At 36.8% G+C, this 14,890-nt stretch overlaps 1 protein-coding gene across 1 annotated transcript in view; it reads left to right on the top strand.

The window, feature by feature from the left end:
• Nucleotides 1-14,890, top strand: part of LOC118009785 (A disintegrin and metallopeptidase domain 3-like) — a 99,442-nt gene that overhangs the window by 29,605 nt on the left and 54,947 nt on the right. Inside the window, exon 9 of the mRNA XM_035003824.1 lies at nucleotides 11,314-11,503. Within this exon, the coding sequence (XP_034859715.1) occupies nucleotides 11,314-11,503 (190 nt within the window). The remainder of the gene's footprint in view (nucleotides 1-11,313; nucleotides 11,504-14,890) is intronic.

Raw genomic sequence — 14,890 nt, 5'->3', positions numbered from 1 at the left:
GATCACTGGAACAGAATAGAGAGCCCAGAAATGGACCCTCAACTCTATGGTCAACTAATCTTTGACAAAGCAGGAAAGAATGTCCAATGGAAAAAAGACAGTCTCTTCAACAAATAGTGTTGGGAAAATTGGACAGCCACATGCAGAAGAATGGAACTGGACCATTTCCTTACACCACACACAAAAATAGACTCAAAATGGTTGAAAGACCTTAATGTGAGACAGGAATCCATCAAAATCCTAAACGAGAACACAGGCAGCAACCTCTTCGACCTCAGCCACAGCAACTTCTTCCTAGAAACATCACCAAAAGCAAGGGAAGCAAGGGCAAAAATGAACTATTGGGACTTCATCAAGATAAAAAGCTTTTGCACAGCAAAGGAAACAATCAACAAAACCAAAAGACAACCTACAGAATGGGAGAAGATTTTTGACAATGATATATCAGATAAAGGGCTAGTTTCCAAAATCTATAAAGAACTTACGAAACTCAACACCCAAAGGACAAATAATCCAATCAAGAAATGGGCAGAAGACGTGGGCAGACATTTCTGCCAAGAAGACATCCAAATAGCTAACAGACACATGAAAAAGTGCTCAACATCACTCAGCATTAGGGAAATCCGAATCAAAACCTCAATGAGATACCACCTCACACCAGTCAGAATGGCTAAAATTAATAATTCAGGAAACAACAGATGTTGGCGAGTATGCAGAGAAGGGGAACCCTCCCACATTGTTGGTGGGAATGCAAGCTGGTGCAGCCACTCTGGAAAACAGTATGGATTTTCCTCAAAAATTTGAAAATAGAGCTACCCTAAGACCCAGCATTTGCACTACTGGATATTTACCCAAAAGATACAAATGTAGTGATCCCAAGGGGCACGTACACCCCAATGTTTATAGGAGCAATGTCCACAATAGCCAAACTATGGAAAGAGCCTAAATGTGCATCAACAGATGAAGGACAAAGATGTGGTATACATATGCAATGGAATATTATGTAGCATCAAAAAACGAAATCTTGCCATTTACAAGATGCGGATGTAACTAGAAGGTATTATGCTAAGTGAAATAAGTCAAATAGAGAAAGACAATTATCATATGATCTCACTGATATGTGGAATTAGAGCAATAAGACAGAGGATCATAGGGGAAGTGATGGAAAAATGAAACAAGATGAAACCAGAGAGGGAGACAAACCATAAGAGACTCTTAATCTCAAGAAGCAACCTGAGGGTTGCTGGGGTGGAGGGGGTTCGGAGGGATAGGGTGGTTGGGTGATGGACATTGGGGAGGGTATGTGCTATGATGAGCACTGTGGTTTGTGATGACTGATGAATCACAGACCTGTACCCCTGACACAAATAATACATTATGTGTTAATAAAAAGAAAAAGGAAAATGTGCTTAATATTTCTACATTCGATGTTACAGAGAACGTGAATGTTGATGATGACTTTCTGGGGGTTTACTAGAGTCTCGAGATGAAATTCATTCGTTCTAAAAGTATGTATTAAGCATCTACTGCTTTGCAGGATCGTGTTAGTCCTATAAATGGCTAACAAGATAATATGTCATAAATATCTTAACATAGCAGGGTCTGAAAATTTAAAAGTAGACCTAGAAATAAACAAAGTATAAACAGCTTATTATAGGTGCCAACAAATAAATAAATAGGGAACATATGGGGAGAATAAAGTTTCTGATAAAGGAAGTTTTCTGAGGAAATAGTTATGAGGGATATGAATTTGGTCATGTAAAGAGCTTGTTGAAAACTTTCCAGGCAAGCAAATTGATACTTGATTCGCAAGAAGCTTGAAAAGCTCAACAGACTAGAATAAGGATATTGAGAGATGGATAAAAATAAAAAAAAAAAAAGAAATAGCTGGAACTATAAGGAAGAATGTTTTGGACATAAAAGAAAGTAAAATACAATGAGGCTAAAGCGTAAGTCAGGGGAGGAAGGCAAGGTGATTCAGGAATGTGTATGAAAGAGTCTGATTATACAATCAGGATGCAAGAGTTGGGATTTTGTGATAAATGTTAACCAAATACATTTTAAGTTGATTTATGCAGTATGGATAGTAAAAATTATCTTAAAATGAATTAAAATATATCAGAGGGAACAATATAGTAATATTTTGGAGATGATTCTCATAATAATCTATAGTAGTTTATTAAGATTGAGAGAAAAAAGGAGATGTGAAGAATTATTTGTAGACTTTTTGATATCATAATTATTAACCGATACTGAAAAAGGCAAGTATTTTAGGAAAGCAGAAAAATGAGGAGAAGTCTTGAGGGTAGTTTATGTTAGTTTGGGGATTACAAGTCATCCATTAGAATTAAATGCACAGTTATATAGGTCCTGATCTGAGGACAAGGAATTTACAATGTGTGAGCCATCACTGTATTGGTGGAAGTTAAAACCATGAACAGGTCGTTTGAAAGAGTGATAAGGGTACTTCTCATATTTACAGGCTTAGTAATTGAGGAGAAACCAGTGATATGCCATGAGAAGAAACAGGAAGGAAGAATATATTAGAAAGAAGGACCAAGATAATGGAGTCTTACCTAGGGAGGAATATGTTTTAGGAATAAGGGAGAGGATGGAAATCAAATGGTAAAAGTATCAGCATAGTATTTTAGCCTCCCCCAATTCTCTCACAAAATACAGAGTGAAACTAGAAAAACAAACTAAGAAGCAAAAGCATATTCCACAAGTTTCCCAAACTGAAATGCACCAAAAATATCAGCAGCTGGGACCAATCCACTGACAAAGAACTAAGTAACCAGAAGTAGCTGTGTAGCAGGAAATAAAATAGGAGGACAATAAGAACTCTAAAAGTCTTACTGACCTTATAAATCATTGACTAAGCCATACACTAAGAAGTTGTCCCTACTGAGACTGTAAGCTCATGTCACTGCAGGAGCCAGAACTGGTGGGGATATAGCAAATTGTAGGTAAGAGCAAAGGGGCTGTGAATATTTCTTAAGATGTTAGCATTGCCTTGATCTCTGCTCTTAAAAAAAAATCTAGTAATACTAATAGCACATGTATCACCCGGATCATGTTTTAAAAGTACTATTCCTCACTAAAAAGAACTGGGGCACTTTGGAGGAATGATTGATTCCAGTTATAAAGCAAAGAAAATAAAAATGAGCTTGGAACATGTTGTATGAAAAAATTAAGAGGTGTTTAAATAATTATGGAGATTTACCAAAGGGACACAAAGCCAGCTCCCAATAATTAAATATGTGGGAATCTGAATGTTATAAATAATAGTGATAGTAATGGATTATAACCCATTTTAGTATTTCTCTCCTGATAATTATTAACTAATAAGAAGAAAAAAGTAATTTCAGAGTGAAAACTAGCAGATACACCTTAATCAACTAATCAAAATGACTATCATCAGTAATATAACAAATTGAAATCCTGTGCCATTTGTTAGGATGCAATGACACAGACTGAGCAACACTCCTGTGATAGTGTTGTCAAGATGCATAACCTCAGTTTAATTATGAGGAATATTTTATAATCCTAAACTGAGGGACATTCTACCAAATAGTCAGTCTGTAATCACAAAACTTTCCATGATCATGTAGTCCAACAACAACAACAAAAATGTAGGTAACTAAACTTAGGAGACATGAGAATTAAACACAATGTTTGAGGAGGAGCTAAAATGGCAGCATACTAGGAAGACCTTAGGCTTGTCTAGTACCTGGAACACAACTAGGTAACTATCAAACCATTCTGAACACCCAAGAAATCAACTTGACAACTGACAGAACAAACTTCACAACTATAGGGAGAGAAGAGGCCACATGGAGATGGTAGGAGGTGCAGAGACACGGATTGGGGGAGAAATGGATTCCAGGTGCTGCAGAGGACAGGGAGCCATGGTAGCAGATAAAGGAGGGGTAGGGAACACACAGGGAAGCAAACAGCGAGAACACTTCCCCAAATCCATTGGCTGAGAAAACCAGAGGGGCTGATTTTTGTGAGGTTTTGCAACCAGCAGGGCTCAAAGACTGGGATTTTAGAGGATGGCCAGCAGAGCTGGAATAGAGCCCTGAGGGCACTGCCCTACTCCTGGGGAAAAGACAGGCAAGCACCCTGGGGGCAGACAGCAAGTGATTGGGAGGATCACCTAAAGGTGCACAGGGGAGAGATGTTCCCTTGTCTGGAGCTCATCTGTGAGAGGTGGTGGTCACAAAGATGACCCTCTGGGGGCAAAAGAGCTGGCATGCACCATTTCCTACCCCAACCCCAACCCCACCCCCATGCCCTCATCCCCCTCTCCCCTGCATAGGCACAGAGACACCTGCTGGGGGAGGCTAACCTGGATGGACACTGGCTGTTTAGCCTGCTTGCTCCAAAGCCCATTTCCCTGCCCTTTAGTGTGCCTGCCTTCTCAGTCAAACCTGCATTCATCCCAGCAGGGTCAGACCCTTGCCCAAAAGACCAGCATAGGCCCCCACCATAGCACATCCCTAAAGTTTGGAGTTTTAAAGGTCAGTAGGCTTCATTGGGATAAAGCCCATAGTGCACTGTGCTGTTCCAGGCAGGCAAGCAACCCAGAGACAGTGTGAAAACAGCAATCTGAAAAACACCTGGCACTTGAGAAGGGAGATTATTTGCTCTTCTAGGAGTGCTTCCCTGAGAGCAAGCATAGAGACCCCTCTCTGGGGATAAAGGAGCTGGCTTCCTTCCCCTGCCCCATAGCATAAAATAGCTTCAGTAAACAGCACAGCATGGATACTGGCTGCCTAACCTGCTTACACTAAGTCCCACCCACCTGCACTCTGCTGGTACTGCTTTTCTCAGGCAAGTGTGCCTAAGTCCCAGCCCAGCGGGGCCCCTTCCCCACAAAACCAGCAGAAACCCCTGCATGCACTGTCTCCTGAACAGAGTTCTGTAAGGCTTTTGTCCTAGTGGAAGTAGCATCAGGTATTATTTAACAAGCAGACCAGAGCACATCTAGTTAAAACTTGCCACACTCTGGACAAGGTCTAAACACTGCCCACTCCCACCAAGGACAGCCTCTGCAGATGACTTCCTGGAAGGATAGAGCAGCCAAAACACAGCAGCAGAGTACATGCAGCACACACCAGAGACACTCTTTAAAGTGCCAGGCCCTGGACACTATATGACCTCCTCTTCATAAGGTCATTACTCTCAGGAGCAGGAAACATAACAGGCTTCTGTAATGCACAGAAGAAGAAACGAGACTTAGACAAAATGCCAAGACAAAGGAATTCATCTCAAAAGAAAGAGTAAGAAAAGGTCACAGCCAGATATCTAAGTGAAACAGATATAAGTAATATGCCTGATGGGGAATTTAGAGAACAATCATAAGGATACTTGCTGGGCTTGAGAAAAGAATGGAAGACTTCAGGGAGGCCCTCACCACAGAGATAAAAGCATTAAAAAATGATCAGAAATGAAAAATGCAATAACTAAGATTCAAAACAAACTGGATGTAATGACCACAAAGATGGAAGAAGCAGAGGAACGAATAAGTGATATGGAAGGGAGAATAATGGAAAAAAATGAAATTGAACAAAAGAGAGAAATAATAATTATGGATCATGAGACAGACTTAGGGAAATCAGTGACTCCACCAAATGTAATAACATTCATATTGTAGGAGTCCCAGAAAAAGAGTAGACAGAAAAGGGGGCAGAAAGTTTATTTGAGGAAATAATAGCTGAAAACTTCCTTAATCTGGGGAAGGAAACTTCCCTAATCTGGAATCCCAAATCCAGGAGGCACAGAGAACTCCCATTAAAATCAACAAAAGCAAGCCAATGCTAAGACATACTGTAGTTAAATTTACAAAATATAGTGATAAAAAATCCTAAAGCAGCAAGAACAAAAGAAGTCCTTAACTTAGAAGGGAAGACCCAGGGGCGCCTGGGTGGCTCAGTCGGTTAAGTGTCTGCCTTTGGCCCAGGTCATGATCCCAGGGTCCTGGGATTGAGTCCCGCATCGGGCTCCCTGCTCTGTGGGGAGCCTGCTTCTCCCTCTCCTACCCACTTGTGCTCTCTCTCTCATTATCTCTGTCTCTCTCTCTCAAAAAATAAAAAAAATAAAATCTAAAAAAAAAAAAAAAAAGGGAAGACCCATAGGGCTAGCTGCAGATCTCTCCACGGGAATGTGACAAGCTAGAAGGAAGTGGTGTGATATATTCAACATGCTGAATGGGAAAAATCTGCAGCCACAAATACTTTATTCAGCAATGCTATCATTCAGAATAGAAGAAGAGATAGAGTTTTCCAGGGAAACAAAAACTAAAGGAGTTCTTGATCACTAAACTAGCCCTGCAAGAAATATTAAAGGGGACTGTTTGAGTGGGAAGGAGAGACCAAAAGAGACAAAGACTAGAAAGGAAAAGAGAAAATCTCCAGAAGCAACGACAAAACAATAATAAAATGGCACTAAAGACATATCTATCAATAATACTTTAAATGTAAATGGATTAAACACTGCAATCACAAGATAGGGTGTTAGAATGGATAAAAAACAAGACCCATCTACATGCTACCTACAAGAGACTCATTTTTAACCTAAAGACACCTGCAGATTGTGAGGGGATGGCAAACCATTTATCATGCCAATGGACATCAAAAGAAAGCCAGAGTAGCAATACTTTTATCAGACAAAATAGATTTTAAACTGAATCTATAACAAGAGATGAAGAAGGGCAATGTATCCTAAGAAAGGGGACTATCCAACAAGAAGATCTAACAAAGGTAGATATATATTTCCCCAACATGGGAGCACCCAAATAAGTAAAACAATTAATAACAAACATAAAGGAACTCATTAATAATAATACAATAATAATAGGGGACTTCAACACCCCACTTACACCAATAAGCAGATCATCTAAACAGAAATTCAACAAGGAAACAATAGCTTTGAATGACACACTGGACCAGATGGACTTCACAGATACATTTCATCCTAAAGCAGCAGGATTGAGTACAGATGGGACAGTCTCCAGGATAGATCATATACTGGGTCACAAATCAGCCCTCAGCAAATACAGAAAGACTGCGGTCATACCATGCATATTTTCTGACCACAACTCTATGAAACTTCAAGTATACCACAAGAAAAAATTGGAAAAGACCACAAATACATGGAGGTTAAACAACATGCAACTAAATAATGAATGGGTTAATGAGGAAATTAAAGTAGAAATAATAAAATACATGGAAACAAATGAAAATGATAACACAATGGTCCAGAATCTTTGGGATGCAGCAAAAGTGTCATAAGAGGGAAATACATAGCAATATAGGCTTACCTCAAGAAGTAAGAAAAATCTCAAGTAAGCAACTTAATCTTACACATAAAGGTACTAGAAAAAGAACAACAAATGAAGCTTAAAGCCAATGGAAGAAGGAAAAACATTAAAAATTAGAGCAGAAAAAAATGATACAGAAACTAAAAAAAAAAAAAAATAGATAAATGAAACCAGGAGCTAGTTCCTTGAAAAAATTAATAAAATTAATAAACCCCTAGCAAGACTTATCAAGAAAGAAAGAGAAAGGACCCAAATTAAAAAAAAGATCACAAATGAAAGAGAAGAAATAACAACCAATACCACAAATATACAAACAATTATAAGAGAATATTATGAAAAAGTATATGCCAACACATTGGACAACCTGGAAGAAATGGATAAATTCCTAGAAACATACAAACTACCAAAACTGAAACATGAAGAAATAGAAAACTAAAACAACTAAAAGCAAGCAAAGAAATTGAACCAGTAATCAAAAATCTCCCAACAAACAAAAGTCCAGGGCCAGATAGCTTCAAAGACGAACTCTACCAAACATTTAAGGAAGAGTTAAAACCTATTCTCAAGCTATTCCAAAAAATAAAAATTAAAGAAAAACATTCACAATCATTATATGAGGCCAGCATTACCCTGATTCCAAAACCAGACAAAGACTCACTAAAAAAGAGAACTACAGGCCAATATCCCTGATGAACATGGATGCCAAAATTCTCATCATGTTACTGGCTAATCAGATTCAACAGTACAGTAAAAGGATTATTCACAACCACCAAGTGGGACTTACTCCTGTGCTGCAGGGGTGGTTCGATATAGACAAATCAATCAATGTGATGCATCACACTAATAAAAGAAAGGAGAAGAACAATATGATCCTCTCAATAGATGCAGAAAAAGCATTCGACAAAGTACAACATCAATTCTTGATAGAAGGAACATACCTCAACATCATAATGGCCATATATGAAAAAGCCACCACTAATATTATCCTCAATGGGGAAAAACTGAGAGCTTTTCTTTTATGGTAAGAAAAGACGGGGATGTCTACTCAACACTGTTATTTAACACAGTACTGGAAGTCCTAGCCTCAGCAGTCAGACAACAAAAAGAAATAAAAGGCATCCAAATAATCAAGGAAAAAGTCTAACTTTCACTATTTGCAAACAGCATGATGCTCTATACAGAAAACCCAAGACTCCACCAAAAAATTGCCAGAACTGATACACATATTCAATAAAGTGTTAGGATACAAAATCAATATATGGAAATCTGTTGCATTTCTATACACCAATAATGAAGCAGCAGAAAGAGAAATCAAGGAATCGATTCCATTTGCCATTGCACCAGAAACCATAAGATACCTAGGAATGAACCTAACCAAAGAGGGGAATTATCTGTACTCTGAAAACTCTAAAACACTGATGAAAGAAATTGAAGATGACACAAAGAAGTGGAAGATCAGTCCATGCTCATGGATTGGAATAACAAATATTGTTAAAATGTCTATACTATCCAAAGCAATCTCTACATTTAATGCAATCCCTATGAAAACACCAACAGCCTTTTTCACAAAAATATAACAAACAGTCCTAAAGTCTGTATGGAACCACAAAAGACCCTGAATAGCCAAAGCAATCTTGAAAAAGAAAAATAAACCTGGAGGCATCTCAATTCTGGACTTCAAACTATATTGTAAAGCTGTAGTCATCAAGATAGTATGGTACTGGAACCAAAACAGATGCAGAGATCAATGGAACAGAATAGAAAACCCAGAAATGGACCCACAACTATATGGTCAACTAATGTTTGACAAAGCAGGAAAGAATATCCAATGGAAAAAAGTTTCTTCAACAAATGGTGCTGGGAAAACTGGATAGCAACATGCAGAAGAATGAAACTGGACCACTTTCTTATACCATACACAAAAATAAATTCAAAATGAATGAAAGACCTAAATGTGAGACCTGAAGCCATCAAAATCCTAGAGGGGAGCAGACAGCAACCTCTTTGACCTCAGCCATAGCAACTTCTTATTAGACACATTGCTGGAGGCAAGGGAAACAAAAGCAAAAACGAACTATTGGGATTTCATCAAGATAAAATCTTCTTCACAGTGAAGGAAACAATCAACAAAACTAAAAGTCAACCTTCGGAATGGGAGAAGATATTTGCAAAGGGCATATCTGATAAAGGGTTAGTATTCAAAATCTATAAAGAACCTATCAATGAACTCAACACCCAAAAAACAAATAATCCAGTCAAGAAATGGGCAGAAAACATGATCAGACATTTTTCCAAAAATGACATCCAGATGGCTAATGGACACATGGAAAGATGCTCAACATCACTCATCATCAGGGAAATATAAATCAAAACAACAATGAGATATCACCTCACACCTGTCAGAATAGCTAAAATTAACAACACAAGAAACAGGTGTTGGCAAGGATGCAGAGAAGGGGAACCCTCTTACACTGTTGGTGGGAATGCAAACTGCTGCAGCCAGTCTGGAGAACAGTATAGAGTTTCCTCAAAAAGTTAAAAATAGAACTACCCTATGATCCATCAGTTGCATAGCTGGGTATTTACCCAAAGGATACAAAAATACTGATTTTATGGGATACATGCACTCTGAGGTTTATGTAACAGCATTATCATCAGTAGCCAAATTATGGAGAGAGCCCAAGTGGCCATTGACTGATGAATGGATAAAGAAGATGTGGTATATATACACAATGGGATATTACTCAGCCATAAAAAGGATGAAATCTTGCCATTTGCAATGGTGTGGCTGGATCTAGAGAGTATTATGTTATACCAAATAAGTCAGTCAGAGAAAAACAAATGCCATATGATTTCCCTCACATGTAGAATTTAAGAAATAAAACAGTGAACTTAGGGGAAAAACAGAGAGGCAAACCATAAAAGAGACTCTTAACTATAGAAATAAAACAGGTTTGCTGAAGGGGAGGTTGTGTGGGGGGATGGGTTAAAATGGGTGATGGATATTAAGAAGAGCATTGTGATGACCACTGGGAGTCTCATGTAAGTGATGAATAACTAAATTCTATACCAGAAAGCAATGTTACACTGCATGTTAACTAACTGGAATTTAAATAAAAATTTGGAGAGAAAAAAATTGAAGAAAAAATGCAATGGTTGACTCTCAACTGGATCTTTTTGCTATAAAGTGCCAATATTGTGATGATGGTGAAATTTGGATGACATTATTTCCTGATTTTGAAGGGTCTTTTTTTAGAATTAATGTCTATGTAGGAATTATACATTAAAATATTTAGAGTTATTAGGATCATGTTTGGCAACTTATTCATTGTTTTGGGAAAAATTTATTTTTTGGTCTATTTTTTTGTCATTTCTCTAAGTTGTAGATTGTTACAAAATGAAATAAAAATTCATTAAATAGTGCATGTAGAAGTACAGAAATATTTCAAAAGGTAACAAAATAAAACAAATCTAGGGCTTATATATTTTATATAATTAGTGTTGAGATATTTTAATTGATTAATTTTGTTATCAAAATACAAATGATTCTCATTTTTCCTGTAACACTTATTATTTCTTCAGTTTTCCACATAAATTTTTCTAGTATGTTTCATTTTCTTATAATTAGTGCTTATAATAATGATTATAATTGGGATGTTGGCAATCATAATGAAAATAATAGTAGAACATAGTTAAAGAGAGATTTTTTGTATGGCAAACATTATTTGTGTTTTAATATATTTTAACTCATGTCACTTAACTTCCTCTACTTGCTAGATGTCTATTATATTGAATTACAATAGAAATAAACATTGCTTTTATTTACAACTTGTATTAAAGGTAAAAATCCTCTCCCTTCCTTCTTGGCTCCTCTGTAAGTGCAGTATTACAGAATTTATGGTACTTTTCAGTAATTCATAGAGTGTTATTTTGATAGTGATTTTATTCCATTTTATTCCATTTATCTGAGGAATATAATTTATTTTTAGACATTCCCATGGTGTAAAGTTTTTTAGCAGTTGCAGCATGGATAGATTTAAGCGTATGGTTTCACAGCCTGAATTTGAATGTCTTCGGAATCAAACAGTTTCAGAAGTGGTTTACCAAGGAAGAACAGCAGCAACTTGTGGCAATGGAATTGTGGAACCTCCCGAACAATGTGATTGCGGCCTTGCAGAGGTTAGTGACAAACATTTCTAATTAATCTAAAGATTTGTTTTTGTGTTTTTCATGTAGTTTTATAAATGTAGATGTGATGTAGGAGGACCCTTTTTGAAAGAGTTTGTGGCTACCATTTTATTAAACATCCAAGATACAGAGATATGGGCATGTGATAACTGACTCATCCTGAATTTGAAGCATTTGAAAAGTTTAAGTAAAGCATAAGTGTAGCATGGATTAAAGAGGTAGATTTTCTTTATGGTGTAACGGTTAATAGTAACACCTGCCTTCCTGTATCATAAACATTGGTAACATCAATCCTGTAATTATCACCTCAAGTATGTGAATTCCTCAAAGTGCCTGCATGGGTTCACTGTTACTACATGTATGTTGTACCTCCTCATCTCCTAATTTCCATCCTTGCATCTGAGGGAATGTCATTTATTTTAAATCGACTTCACAGAATTAGATTAATAATAATCCTTGGTTTTTTATTGTTATATTTAGCTTTTTGCTCTTACCCTTTTATTAGTTGTGCTTGGTAAGATGGCTAATCACTGCATTTTGTTGTGCCTGTTTTCACACACTTATGCATGGTGAGTTTTTGGAATGTTCCATGTTCATTTGAGAAGATATAAACTCTTGAATTATTAGAAACAAAATTCCTATATATAGAACTTGATTGCATGATAATTTTTAAGTGAATGCCTCAAATCTTCTGTATTTTTATGGATTTTATTCACCTGAACTCTTGGTACCTGAGAGATAATATTGATACCTACAATTATGCTGTTGGATTTGCCTAATTCTCAGTATATATTCTTCAATTTATACTTTGTTTTTTGAAGCTGTTTTCTACAGTGGAGACATATTATGATTGTTATATCTTCCTAGAAATTTAACTTTTATATTCAAATGCTGAATCTCTTTATCTCTAATGTTGTTTTAAAGTCTATTTGGTCTGACATATCTATATATCTATGCACAAATTAGCTTTTGTTAGTCAGTATTTCCCTGATATTTCCCTTCTCATTTAGTTTTTCTGTACTAGTAAGCTCAAGATCTACATTGGGTTTTGATTTACTATCCAATCTGTCTTTGATTTATCATATTATCCTCTTAAACATTATTGTGATTAATATTTTTGCATATTTTTAATTAACCAAAGTCCACAATTTATTTGGATGTCTTTTCTTTTTACCAAATAGCTTCTTTCTGATACCAGGATCTTCTCTAGGATATCTCATTACATTTAGCTGTTTTGACTCTTTACACTCCTCTAGATTGCATACTTTTTATGTTTAGTTGTCTCAAAATTTTCATATTTTCTATGTTCATTTTGCCATGTTTATTTTTTAATTGAATTTTTGTTCATTTCTTTTGAAACTTCATGCTTTTTCTTTCTTCCACCATTTATTGCAACAATTTAGTGGATCTGTACTTTTTCTTTCCCTCTAGTGATTATTCTTGCATTCTTAGCATACATATTTAACCATATCTAGGCCACCTCCAAAATAATGGGATTTAACTTACATAAAATTCTTGTAAATAGTATATTTCTGTCACCTCTGTGCTTTTCATTAGAAAATACCCTGAAGATTTTATTCTCAAAATACTTTCTTTATTTTACCTATTGTTCCTTTTGGTTATTAGTATTTTTCTTTGCATGTCACAGTTCCCTTCTGAAAGAATTTCATTTAAATTATATTCTCTTTCTTAAAACATACTTTAGTATATTTTAGTTCCCTTGAAAGGAAGTTCTCTGCCCACTTTAACAATAAATATTTATGTCATACTTATCATTTCATTGTGATATAAAATACACATGAAATATATGCATGAAAGATGAATAAGTGTGTAAAGGATAGATACTTAAGTGCCTGAATAATTTGTATTCAGGCCTCATCAAGTAAATTTGAAAATGATCCCTCCTCTACAGTTTTCAGGAAGAGTTTAGGAAAGTAAGTATTAAACCTTTTGTGAATGTTTGGAAGAATTCACCACTGAAGCCATCTGGTCTTGGTCTTATGATTCTTTTTATTTTTTAATTTAATTTAATTTTATTATGTTATGTTGGTCACCATACAGTACATCATTAGTTTTTGATGTAGTGTTCCATGATTCATTGTTTTCGTATAACACCCAGTGCTCCATGCAGTATGTGCCTTCCTTAATACCCATCACTGGGCTAACCCATCCCCCCACCCCCCTCCCCTCTAAAACCCTCAGTTTGATTTTCAGAGTCCATAGTCTCTCATGGTTCATCTCTCCCTCTGATTTCCCCCTGTTCATTTTTCCCTTCCTTCTCCTAATGTCCTCCATGCTATTCCTTATGTTCCACAAATAAGTGAAACCATATGATAATTGACTTTCTCTGCTTGACTTATTTCACTTAGCATAATCTCCAGTCCCATCCATGTTGATGTAAAAGTTGGGTATTTATCCTTTCTGATGGCTGAGTAATATTCCATTGTATATATGGACCACACCTTCTTTATCCATTCGTCTGTTGAAGGGCATCTCAACTCTTTCCACAGGCTATTTGGCTATTGCGGACATTGCTGCTATGAACATTTGGGTGCATATGGCCCTTCTTTTCACTACATCTGTGTCTTTGGGGTAAATACCCAGTAATGCAATTGCTGGGTCATAGGGTACCTCTATTTTTAATTTTTTGAGGCACCTCCCCACTGTTTTCGAAAGTGGCTGTGCCAACTTGCTTTCCCACCAACAATGCAAGAGGGTTCCCCTTTCTCCAGAACCTCTCCAACATTTGTTGTTTCTTGCCTTGTCAATTTTTGCCATTCTAACTGGTGTAAGGTGGTATCTCAATGTGGTTTTGATTTGAATTTCCCTGATGGCTAATGATGAACATTTTTTTCATGTGTCTGTTAGCCATTTGTAAGTCTTCTTTGGAGAAGTGTCTGTTCATGTCTTCTATTCATTTTTTGACTTATTTGTTTTTTGGGTGTTGAGTTTGAGAAGTTCTTTTTTTTTTTTTAAGATTTTATTATTTATTTATTTATTTATTTGAGAGAGAGAGAATGAGAGACAGAGAGCACGAGAGGGAAGAGGGCAGAGGGAGAAGCAGACCCCCTGCTCAGCAGGGAGCCCGATGCGGGACTCGATCCCGGGACTCCAGGATCATGACCTGAGCTGAAGGCAGTTGCTTAACCAACTGAGCCACCCAGGTGCCCGAGAAGTTCTTTATAGATCTTGGAAATCAGACCTTTGCCTGTAGTGTCATTTGCAAATATCTTCTCCCATTCTGTGGGTTGCCTCTTTGTTTTGCTGACTGTTTCCTTTGCTGTGCAGAAGCTTTTTATCTTGATGAAGTCCCAAAAGTTCATTTTCGCTTTTGTTTCCCTTGTCTTTTGAGACGTGTCTTGAAAGAAGTTGCTGTGG

This window comes from Mirounga leonina, unplaced genomic scaffold, assembly GCF_011800145.1.
Source record: "Mirounga leonina isolate KUSES-001 unplaced genomic scaffold, KU_Mleo_1.0 Mir_128, whole genome shotgun sequence".
Classification (NCBI taxonomy): Eukaryota; Metazoa; Chordata; class Mammalia; order Carnivora; family Phocidae; genus Mirounga; species Mirounga leonina.
This window is presented reverse-complemented; position numbering and strand designations above follow the sequence as displayed.